Below are 12,656 nucleotides of genomic sequence, written 5' to 3' on the forward strand. Positions count from 1 at the left end.
CCCATGCTTTTGATAAAACACTGCTTCTTAAATATTTATTTTTAAACAAAACTACTATAGTTTAATACAGTGGTATGACGTAATAGGTAACAACACTGATGTCCTTCATTGCCTCTGATGTGTAGCAAGTAAATATTTTCACATTATATGCATATAAGCTTTCAAGTTGCAACCCAGACACTAAATTCATAAAGAACTAGAGGCTAGGATATAAGTCCCTTTGAAAATTCCACCTCCCGATTCTCAGCTAGTTTAATTTGCTAAAAGTTACCCTTTTTAAGGGAACTATGCAAGAGTTCAAAATTAAGCACTTGCCTAGTGATTTGCTAGATCAGGGTGGAAGTGCTCAGCAACTTTTAAGACTGACTCCATTGCCAAACTGGGGGAAAGAAGCAGGGCTGGCTCTAGCCGTTTCGCCGCCCCAAGCACGGTGGCACGCCGCAGGGGGCGTTCTGCCGCTCACCGGTGCCGCAGCTCCAGGTGGACCACCCGCAGACGTCCCTGCGGATGCTCCACTGGAGCCGCAGGACCAGCGGACCCTCCGCAGGCACGGCTGCGGGAGGTCCACCGGAGCCGCCTGCTGGCCTCCCGGCAACCGGCAGAGCGCCCCCTGCGGCATGCCGCCCCAAGCACGCGCTTGGCGCACTGTGGCCTGGAGCGGACCCTGGAAAGAAGTCTCCCTTCTGTTTATTCACAGGTACAGTACAGTCAATGGAAAAAAAAAAAGTTTCACCACACGGTCCTATTAATGTGTAATAATTCTGTTCTGGAGGGAGAAATCATTTCTGTGTCTGAGAAATTAGTTCTGTTTCTATGGGCCATTAAATCTGACCTAAACTGCGACTATTAGTAAGAGACACCACTGTGAATATCAGAGGGCTAGCTGTGTTAGTCTGTATCCACAAAAACAACAAGGAGTCCAGTGGTACCTTAAAGATTAACAGATTTAGTTGGCATAAGCTTTTGTGGATGCATCTGAAGAAGTGGGTTTTTTTTTTACCCACGCAAGCTTATGCCCAACTAAATCTGTTAGTCTTTAAGGTACGACTGTGAATAATTACTTGTGCTTTTAGGACTAGAATGAGATTAACTGCACACAGGCTAACAGCCACCGATGGGTTAAATTTACAGCCACTATGACCATGGCCTGGATTTTTAACGACCTAGTGGTAAAAGGCTCTCTGTGTCCCATTATCAATTCCTTAAGTCACCGAGTGCCCATGAAGTTCCACAATTTTAAGATCCTTAGCCAGAAATACAATGTACAGTGCTGTCACTTAAAGAGTGGTAGACCTGCCAAGCAAACTGCAGGGTTTCAGAGAGTCCCACAGGGTCTGCCACATTGTGGCTGTGCTTGAAGCTTTATTTTGGTTTTAAAAGGCTTTTTTGAGCTTTACTTATGCTTTTTTTAAGGGGATTTTCATACTAGAGAACAACTAAAAATACACCACATTAAAATATCTCTATTTTCTTGTCATATGCTAGTCAGTTCTCTTTGCCACTTGTGCTAGCTATTAAAAGCATTTTTATAGGCACTTCTCTCTTGCTTCTCCTGTTTGATCCTGCAGTGAAGTTGTAATGCTACTCTTGTAGCAATCAGCTCCACATCCACATTCTGATGTCAAATGCAGCATTATGATTTCAATGTAGGATGAGAAGGGAAAGTTGGGATGAGGGAAGAGCGCTTATTTTCAAAAATCCCTTCACTAAAATGAGTGTGCGACAAGAAGATGAAAAAATGAAAGGTAAACTACTTGTTCTTTAAATGTTCTGCATTTCTTCACAATTGGACCAGTTTAAGACTCCATTTCTAAATCTCCATCTACCACTATAGTATTTCCACCTCATACAAAGGGATTTGCCCAAAGCTGAGGGTAAGAGAACCCCTCCAGGACAGTTTGGAAGCTTTAAAAGTGATGATACCATAAGTGTAGCCCTAAACTGCAAACAAGGATATTTTAAAACCAGCTATTTTTTCCCAGTTATCTGGGAAACCCTAAATTCAATGTTCAAGAATCCTTCCAACAGTTGAACACTTCACCAGTCCTTCCAGATAAGGGAAACTTGGCTAACTTGGTTATTATAGGATTTTAATCATTTTTCTTTGCATTTTATAAAAGCTTTCCAAAATCCGCTTTAATATTGTTTTGGAGCTTATCTGCTCAACTGCAGAGCTATAGCAAAGTCACTGAGTTTGCATCTGAGCACAAATTTATGTGAAAATCTCACCACTCCAAAGAGTAGACATTTTGTAAGTCTACGATATTTACATAAGAACGGCCATACTAGGTCAGACCAAGGGTCCATCTAGCCCAGTATCCTGTCTTTAGACAGTTGCCAATGCCAGCTGCCCCAGGGGAAATGACCAAAACAGCTAATCATCAAGTGATCCATCCCCTGTCGCCCATTCCCAGCTTCTGGCAAACAGAGGCTAGGTACATCATCCCTGCCCATCCTGGCTAATAGCCATTGATAGGCCTATTCTCCATGAATTTGTAAAGATAGAAGCTTTGAGGCTTAGGCATGCTGAGCCTAAGTTGTTTACGTTAAAGGGGGGGAAAAAGTTTTTCAGTATTGTTTTCTATAAAAAAATAGAAATTGTTGTATATTTTTGCTTTTTATGCTGCTCTGCACTGTGTGAAGGAGTGTACAACAACTTTAAGGGACACTCCAGAGCCTAAACAAGGAGACCCTGCCTTGGCCTAGGGTTACATCAACAGGAAGTGGAAGCTGAGTGAGAGAAAGGGTAGTAGAAGCTATGTAGGCTGCAGTATGTAATGGCTGTTTTCGCTCAAGCTCTAGGAGACCAGCCTAACGAAAGGCTTTATTTTGTGGACTTTAAGTTGGGAGATGAACCAGGCTTCTGAGGTGAGGATCTTATGATTTATCTACTGTAGTTACTCCTTTCCTGAAGTCTTATTGAAAGAGGAAACATTATTTTGTTAGTGTGTGTTGGCTTCTTTCCCCAAGGCTGTTAAAGTGAATCTACTGCCACCCAAAACGGGAAATTAAGGTGGGGCATGCTGCAGCATTATAGTGGGCCACAAGGGGGTGCGTAGGGACTTCCTCACCTTTACACATTGTTTAAAGCTAATGTTTTGATAATTTAGTGCACATAAGAAGTACCATACAGAGATCCCTAGAGACTTAAAGCCTTCAGACACAGAATAGGTACAGGTACATAGAAAGGCAGCAGTACAAGTACGTCCCCTTATATTTATAAACCCTAACTTGGAAGGGCAACTTCTGAGAGGGATACACGACCATTCAAATATTTTGTGATGTCAACACATGTCCATGGGAATCAAACCCATTGCACATAAACCACCAGTCAAATGGTAACATTTGGTAACTACTACCACCACCAGCTTAGCTGGATTTGAGCATTTGCACTGTATATAAGGTTGGGATGTTCAATGGAGTTTTAGCCTAATTCAGATTAGCCACTCAAACTAATTGAATGTGAATCTTTTAGGAAGGGGAGTTATGATCAGAAATGAATGAATCTTAGACCAGATCTGGAAAGAAGTTCCTTTTTTAATAGGTAAACTATAATGTGCATTTTTCCTTCTCCTTCATGCTTTTGATAAGGATTAGAAGCAGATGATTCAATATTATAAAAAAGTGGTGTTCTTATTTCATTTCCAACTTGGCAAAACAAGGAGTTAGTGAAATTTTCACAAAGCGTACAAAAAAGGCAGTTCTTGTAAGATTTCCAGACCAAATAAATTTGGATAAGTATCTGAGCCAAACTCTTCCTCATAACTCTTCCCCTTTTTTCCTGCCCTAGCAGAAGTGTCCATGAAATTGATCAGAATCACTATTTCTGAAGTGTGCCGTACTGGCAATTTAGAGAACAGGATTCTAGTCAATTTCACTGCCATTCTGCTGCTAATGAACTTACTGTGAAGTGGCTGAAATTCAAAGTGACAGTGGAAGTGTACATCCTGTGCACAACCTTATTTGAATCACATCAGTGTTGTGTGAACAAAACCTTATATTTTAAAATGCATAATCTTCATGATACACAATTGGGAGTGCCAAAGGAGCTTCCAGGTTCATATAAATGTACAATTTGTTTTCCTTTTTTTAGTGTCTTTACATTCTCTTGAGATAACTCTCTAGAACAACTTTGGATGCAATAGTATCAGCATACATTAATGCACCTTAAATTCACACTAAGACGCATTAAAAACAAAGCTACTTAAAAGCAATCTGTGTCTGCTGCCACCACAGGAAGACAGAATATACTATATTCATTCCTGATGTAGTTTCACTGACTGCACTGGTGGAATTGAGCTCAGTATATTAAAATTCTGTGGTATACATTAGGGCTTTAAATTAAATCCATCACATACATAAAAATAAAGATTTATAGCTGAAACTCTTATTAATTTCATCACACCTAAGCATGCAGTAGTAATTAGAGAGGCTGACAAGAGGGCTGTAAAAATCTAAAAGCATAGTGAAGTGCTATGAGAGTTATGAGAAATTCCTATTCTGAAGTTAAATCTAGTATTTTGGGCTGGGGGGGGGAAATAGCGCTGAGGGAATAGGTCATTTCAATGTAATCATAATACTGCTTAAACGAAAAAAAACATAAATCCAGTTTGAAAATCATTTGTTCAGCTATTCTTTTTAAAATTCTACCTTCCCCTCAATACTTACACACTCTCTGAGAAAGCAATATATTAAAATATAATTAGAAATTCATGCTGAAAATAAACTTCTATGCACTGTATATCTTTCTTCTTATCCTACAATGATGTATATCTGCAACTATGACTAAGCTTTTGTTTCTCAAATAAAGTTCTGGTAACCTTTGCAGCAGGGGAGTTAAAATCAGTGCAAGAGAGAAAGGTTTGATGGTGTGCCAATGTACAATGGAAGGGAATTCAATAAGCTGCAGAGACAGCAGGCTTTTATCAGACACATTGAAAAGTGGTGGTGGCTACACGTCAATGCTGGACCAGAGTGTGCTACTGCAGAGCGCGACGGAGTGTTTTCCCCACAGGCAATACGCTATTAGTGACTCCCCCCATTAACATGTAGGGTGGATATACATTTATTGAAGGTTCTAATGGAAGGCTGAGGGACTCCTATCCTGAGGCCAGAACAGAAAGACAGCCTATCACTTCATGTAATGGTAGCCCATGTGTGACAGACCTGACCTACATTTCCCCCCATTCTTTCTCACAACAGCCTGTCGCTGTTCTATGAAGCTATTTTCTGAGATGTATAAAAAGAAATGCTGCCTAGTTAATGTGTTTTACTGGAATATTATTTATAAACCTGCTTCATAAAGAGTAATTGTAATAGAGATGATTTATGAAAGCTATCCTAAAATACACACACCCAAAAAAGAATGTGCCTTAAGAATTCTGAAGCGTTTATAAAGCCATATGATATACTGTATCTTAGACATAAATTAGTACCTATATCTAAACTGCTTCAACAAAATATAGTACTGGCCATAACTTGAAGTAGTTAAGAAAGTTTACTGAAACTGCTGCACTGATAAAAAGAATGGCTCAACTACATAATTACAGTCTAAATTCCATATTTATTAAAATTATTAGAAGTGCCACTACCTAGTGCCTCACTGGAAATAATTCAATGTTTTTCCTGGTTAATGTATGTATATTTATCAATATCAATAACATATCCAAATATGAAAGGAGGATGAGAGCAAATAAAACATTTGGTTCAGAAACAAGAAGCTTTTAAAAATACTATCTAACTACTATTCTAGCCCCTGCATTAAAGAGCTGTTGCCACTACAGCCAGCACCCCTCAGTAGGAACCTACCATGGCGCTGTAGGTCATACTCTTTTTTTGTCTCTTCGTTCCCTAGAATTTTCCACGCTTGATCAATTTCGATGAACCTCTGCACCCGCTCCTCCACTTCTCCTGCTGGCACATCTGCACTCTGTTTGTCTGGATGATACTGCCAATCAAAAGGAAGAGGGGAAAAAAGGAGGGAGGAGGAATCAATAGTAAATTTGATATTCATTTAAAGGTGGGGGGAAGGAGGAGGAGGAAGAGGTCTGAACCCAGGAAAATGAGATGACAATGTTGGGTACAGGAGATAACTGCCAGGTTAATTAGACCACTGGAATAGCAGCAAATCCACCAGTGGCACAAAATGTCACAATGTGCACTGACAATATTTTCTGGATAATTTGCTAATGGAATCATTGGTCTTATGGACAATTTACCTAGAGAGAATGACTAATGCAAACAGAAAGAGGTACATGCAGAGGAATACGACATGGGAACAAGGGGAAATGCTTTAGGTGCAAGCTGCTTTTCTTTAACACTACATCTGTCTACATTTAAAAAACAGGAGCACTGTTTAGTTACAGACTAATCGCAAATAAATGGAATGCTTTATTATAGATGTACTTGGTTTTTGTACTTTAAATAGTAAAAAAAAATATATGTAAGATCAACTATAATTTACAATAAATGAAATTCTATTTTTGAAGCTATGCCTCAACATATTTAAATTTTTTTCAGTTCAGTGAATCAATAGCTTTTCCAAATATTTAATGTCATGGATCACTGGCTATAAAATTGTGTCATTTTAGTTAAATGGTTATTTGAGGACAAGGCTATAAGATAAATCATGTATAAAGGCAAAAAATAAAACAAAAACACTTAAATGTCTGTTTTTCTCATGTTAAATAGCACATTCTCCTTTTTTGTTCCAATGTCTATTGAAAAATAGCTCAGTGAATTCTCTCTTTTGTTCTTTGTATAAGTTCTCATTTGTAAGGAATATATTATTTTTTGATATTTTAATTGTTCATATCAAACCAACACAAGAAAAACAACAGGAAAGAATTGGTAGGATGGGGGGTTGGGGAATGGGACAAAGGTTATATAACACTATAAGAATGCTGTTAATTCATTATATTTCAAAATATTCCATATTCACTTATTTTCTCTATATCAGGAATATTAATTTCGGCTGTACACTAACATTAGTTTGGTTACCTGAATCTACTGTAGATATTTAGACCTGGAGGACTAGTACCACAAGTAACGCTGCATTAGAGAGAATGGAATTCTGAACAAATATTTCCAATTATAGTTTGTTTTGGAAGAAGAGAATACTGTTATTATGTGAGCTTAAAACAACTGCCTCCCCCTCCTTCACAGACAGTCATACGCTAAGAATTCAAAATGAACATTGCTACTAGCGTCTGCCCACTCATACACATATCTATCATTTGTATTGAAATGAATTATCTCGATAACATCCCTCCTCCCCACTTTTCAATGCAACAATGGGAGAAAGGAGCATAAGGGCAAAATGTTCCCCATCTCTGAGCTCAACTGTATTCACATTCACTTTTCTACACATAACTGACTGTGCCTGCAAAAGTGGCTGTTCACCTAAACTATAAATTCAAGAAGCTGATGTGCATAAATGCAGGATTTTGCTGTGTGCAATGTGTGCATTTCTTTGCAGTTAGCTGTACATTTAGAACTAGAGGCTGGCTTGAAGCTTGCTGAAAATACAGTCTAGGCATAGTTGCAATCCATACATGATTATCATATAGAATGTGTATTTTTAGTAAAAATTAGGGATGTTGATTAATCAGTGTTAACTCATGCAATTAACTCAAAAAAATTAATTGTGATTAATCAGTTTTAACTGCACTGTTAAACAGAAATACCAATTGAAATTTATTAAATATTTTGGATGTTTTTCTATATTTTCATATATATTGTATTCTGTGTTGTAAATGATATCAAAGTATATTATTTTTTATTACAAATATTTGCACTGTAAAAATGATAAACAAAAGAAATCGTATTTTTCAATTCACCTCATACAAGTACTGTAGTGCAATCTCTTTGTCCTAAAAGTGCAACTTACAAATGTAGATATTTTTTTCTGTTACACTCAAAAACAAAACAATGTAAAACTTCAGAGCCTACAAGTTCACTCAGTCCTACTTCTTGTTCAGCCAATTGCTCAAACAACTTTGTTTACATTTACAGGAGATAATGCTGCCATCATCTGATTTACAATGTCACCAGAAAGTGAGAACAGGCATTTGCATGGCACTTTTGTAGCCAGCATTGCAAGGCATTTACATGCCAGATATACTAAACATTCATATGCCCCTTCATGCTTCCACCACCATTCCAGATGACATGCTTCCATGCTGACGCTCATTAAAAAAAAGTGTTAATTAAATTTGTGACTGAACTCCTTGGAGGAGAATTGTATGTCCCCTGCTCTGTTCTACCTGCATTCTGCCATATATTTCATGTTCTAGCAGTCTCAGATGACAAAACGAACAACTTGTGCTGGGTCAAGAACACTTTCACTGCAGATTTCACAAAATGCAAAGAAGGTACCAATCTGAGATTCCTAAAGATAGCTACAGCACTTGACTCAAGATTTCAGAATCTGAAGTGCCTTCCAAAACCTGAGCGCGACAAGGTCTGGAACATGCTTTCAAAAGTCTTAAAAGACCAACAATCAGATGCAGAAACTACAGAACCAGAACTACCAAAAAAGAAAATCTTCTGCTGGTGGCATCTGACTCAGATAATGAAAATAAACATGTGTTGGTCTGCATTGCTTTGGATTGTTATCAAGTAGAACCCATCATCAGCATGGACACGTCTCCTGGAATGGTGGTTGACATATGAAGGCACCTTTGAATCTTTAGTGCATCTGGCATGTAAATATCTTGCGACGCTGGCTACAACAATGCCATGAGAACACCTGTTCTCACATTCAGGTGACATTGTAAACAAGAAGTGGGAAGCATTATCTCCTTCAAATGTAAACAAACTTCTTTGTCTGAGCGATTGGCTGAACAAGAAGTAGGACTGAGTAGACTTGCAGGCTCCAAAATATTTTGGAGTGGTTTTGTACATAAACTTCTACATTTTTAAGTTCAACTTTCATGATAAAGAGATTGCACTACAATATTTTTATTAGGTCAGGGGTTCTCAAATTGGGGGTCGGGACCCCTCAGGGGGCCACGAGGTTATTACATGGGGAGTCGCAAGCTGTCAACCTCCACCCCAAATGCCACTTTGCCTCCAGCATTTATAATAGTGTTAAATATATTAAAAAAGTGTTTTTAATTTATAAAGGCGGTTGCACTCAGAGGATTGCAATGTAAAAGGGGTCACCAGTAAAAAAGTTTGACAGCCACTGTATTAGGTGAACTGAAAAATACTATTTCTTTTGGTTTTTTTTACAGTGCAAATACTTATCAAAAATAAATATAAAGTGAGCACTGTACATGTTTGTATTCTGTGTTGTAATGGAAGTCAATATATTTGAAAATGTAGAAAACATCTAAAAATATTTAAATAAATAGTACTCTATTATGGTTTAACAGTGCAATTAATATTTTTAAATGCTTGACAGACCTAGTAAAAATCAAAAATAGAACAAGGTTACGCTATTTTTTCCCCCAGAAAATAAATGGAGGCCAAAATTTTCAACATTAGACATACAAATTGGAAGATTTTTCCGTAACATATAGTGATCAAATTCAAACTTAAAACATGAATGCTGCTACATAAACCAACAAGAAAAAGGACAGTTACCATTACATTCTATGTTTAAACCAGGAGGCGATGGGTGAAGGTTTACACCATCACATCGTACAAAGCATGTAATTGTAATTTATTAGTCTTTGTCTTTAGTCAGATTATCTATGAATCTTTGCCGAAGACCAACTGTGTTTCAGCCTTAACAGTATTTGTTCAAGATAGCAGCTGATCATGTGCACTGTCTTGATGACCTTTTAATTGAAATGGTCACATTATATGCATATTACCATGTATACTCGTTCATTAGCCCATTCGTTTATAAGCCGACCTCCCAGGATGGTTAAGTAAAAATAGCAAAAACTGTATGACCCTTTCATAAGCCTATCCCACATTTCAGGAGTTGGCAAACTTTGGCTTCTGGTCCATTAGGGTAAGCCATTAGCGGGCCTGGACATTTTGCTTACCTGGAGTGCTCACAGGCACAGAGCCCCTCAGCTCCCAGGGGCCGCAGTTTGCTGTTCCTAGCAAACGAGAGCTGCAGGAAGTGGCACCACTTCCCGCAGCTCCCATTGGCTGGGAACAGCGAACTGTGGCCACAGGGAGCTGAGGAGCTCCGTGCCTGCGAACGCTCCAGGTAAGCAAAACGACAATGTATTCGATATTCAATTCAATGAGTCCATAGAGTTTAAAATCATCAAATTTTGGTGTAGATCCGTTTATAAGCTGATCTTCACTCTTTGATGTGTCACTTTTTTACCAAAAATATTTGGTTTATGAACGAGTATATATGGTAACTATGGCAAATGTTAAAGTAGTTGGATTACATTATGGACTAATGTAGATTGCTATAATATTTTTATATCATACCTGTCTGAGTTATACAATCAGAAAATAATTACTGAAAAGGGATAAGTAGATCAATTTTTTCCCTGAAAAATGGTAAAAATATTAGACTGTTCAGTAAGCTCTTTGAGGTAGATCTTATGTTTAATGCTGTGTAAATTTAAAACAGTGCAAATGTATTCCTAGATGGAGATTTTCTATTCCAAGTTTCAATCCCAAGGGAACCATGTTAATGGTTTAGTTATAAATCTTTAAGGAAAAAAGCCACATAAATGATGACAGCTTTCACAACTGAAATATCTCATTAGCCTTCACTACTTCTGGACTAAGTGTGTGCTTCTGGAATACATTTTCTATCAAACTTATACTTACATCAATGGAACATTTGGAAGTACTAGATAGTCCAGCCACATGCAAGGAACATACACACATCTAATATATCACTCAGTACAATGAAATTTAAACAGTGATCTGAATTCATGGCATCGCTCCATGAAAATACTTAGGACAAAAGCTTTCAACACAATTCATTATAAAACCTGTTGCCCAGAATATCCACCCTTTTTACTGGCCAAGAGGCTGTCTTTAACTGTCTGCTGAAGACCATGTGGGCAGATCCTGATTTCTGAGAGGAAGCAAACCAGTCATTAATAACTGATTGCTCACAACAATGCTAAGAAAATTGGCTCCTCTCCTGCTGAGAATATTGAAGACTCAAACAAAACTGGTTCCTCTACTACTCCTTCACAGTGAAATCATGGCTGATAGAAAATAAATTTGCAGTTTTTGAGGAGTACATCAACAAATGAATGGGAGAAAACAATTTATCAAGAAAGTAAACTGACCATCCTTTCAACCACATCAAACTGGCCTAAAATAATTATAACAGTGGTAGAAGTAGATATTCCAGAAAATAAAGCCACAAAGCCAATGAAAATGGTTCACAAGAGCAGCAGAAGAGAGTCCGAACAGAATATTTTGATAATTCTTTGCTGGATAATGAACATAATTCTAATTTTTTTTTAACTTGTCACTATCTGATTAGGAATAATAAAATGATCCACTCGTTTAAAAACCCCTTAATCTCTACAAACAAACACCACTTTCTACAATATAGATTTAGATAACTTAATACATGCTATTTGTATGGTTTATATAATCACATACATACAGTCATGTATGCTATGGCTGCACATGCAGAACTACTTTCAGTTTTATAATATTTCTGTTAAAAAGTGATTTTCTTTTGTGGTGCTGTAAAATATTGTAACACAGAGGCTCCTTAGCAAAGGGTCCCCTGTTTTTTTTGCAAATGCTCACCTCAGACCTGACAAACTCACTATATCAAAAACGTCTTACACTATATGGATAAATATCATAACAAGTAAGGTATTTACAGAAAGCTTGTAATTGTCAAGATTCATAATCATTATGAGATGCAAGTATGGGTAAAATTTAAGGAATGGTGTATTTATACTGAAAGTATGCTTTACAGATAGATTAGTCACTAGGTAATAATGCGTCTTGGTGATGGTCTGTTTGGGGAGGGGGAGGTGTCAGCTTGTAGGACTTAGCCAGGGATGCAATGCAAAAAAGCTCAGTTGTTTAGACATGCACAATATTAAGACTTTCAATAGAAAGCCATAGGAGGCACCTGCAAACAAAGAAAACCATTTACAGGTAACCAAAAAAACAAAACAAAACAAAAACAAAAAAAATTTCAACAAGACAAGGGTTTGCCCTATCTATTAACAGGAACAAAAACACTTTTCAGTATAACAGAGAAGATAGATGTCCTCTGGATCTTTTCATTCAGGAGACATCCTGAGGAGTGAGATGTTCTCATGAAAAATGGGATCCTGGTTCCTGTGAAGCCAGCTAGCTCTGCAACAGACTGAACTTGGGATGGCAGGGGGAGAGAGGGACCTACCTTATTAGATAGGAAAGGTAACTATTAATAAGCATAGCTCTAGGTTCACATTTTATAAATTTTGTTTTGTATTTTAACCATTTGTTTCCACCAGTCTCTTGTTTCTAATTAAAAGTTTATTCTCTCTAAAATAAACCAACTTTTGTTTAATTATAAGTGCTCAGAAATGCTGTGTGGCTTTTAAGGTAAAACGAGTAATCTGGGGCACACTGCTTCCTTGGGGGCAGAGGATCTGGGATTTTTGTGAGTAGTCAGTGTCAGGGACCACATATCACAGGGGAATGATTCAATAGGAATCAGGGACTGGGATGTACTTACTGTTAACCTGCAAGCAAAGACATGGCTGGCA

The 12,656-nt window shown here is 37.7% G+C and overlaps 1 protein-coding gene across 9 annotated transcripts in view; it reads right to left on the reverse strand.

Annotated features, from left to right (window-relative positions):
• The window catches only part of DNAJC24 (DnaJ heat shock protein family (Hsp40) member C24), an 87,323-nt gene that overhangs the window by 36,300 nt on the left and 38,367 nt on the right, over positions 1-12,656 (reverse strand). For all 9 annotated transcript variants that reach the window (XM_050955190.1, XM_050955183.1, XM_050955189.1 and 6 more), the window contains one exon: positions 5,809-5,947. In XM_050955190.1, coding sequence (XP_050811147.1) covers positions 5,809-5,947 — 139 coding nt within the window. The remainder of the gene's footprint in view (positions 1-5,808; positions 5,948-12,656) is intronic.

Source organism: Gopherus flavomarginatus, chromosome 5 (assembly GCF_025201925.1).
Source record: "Gopherus flavomarginatus isolate rGopFla2 chromosome 5, rGopFla2.mat.asm, whole genome shotgun sequence".
NCBI lineage: Eukaryota > Metazoa > Chordata > Testudines > Testudinidae > Gopherus > Gopherus flavomarginatus.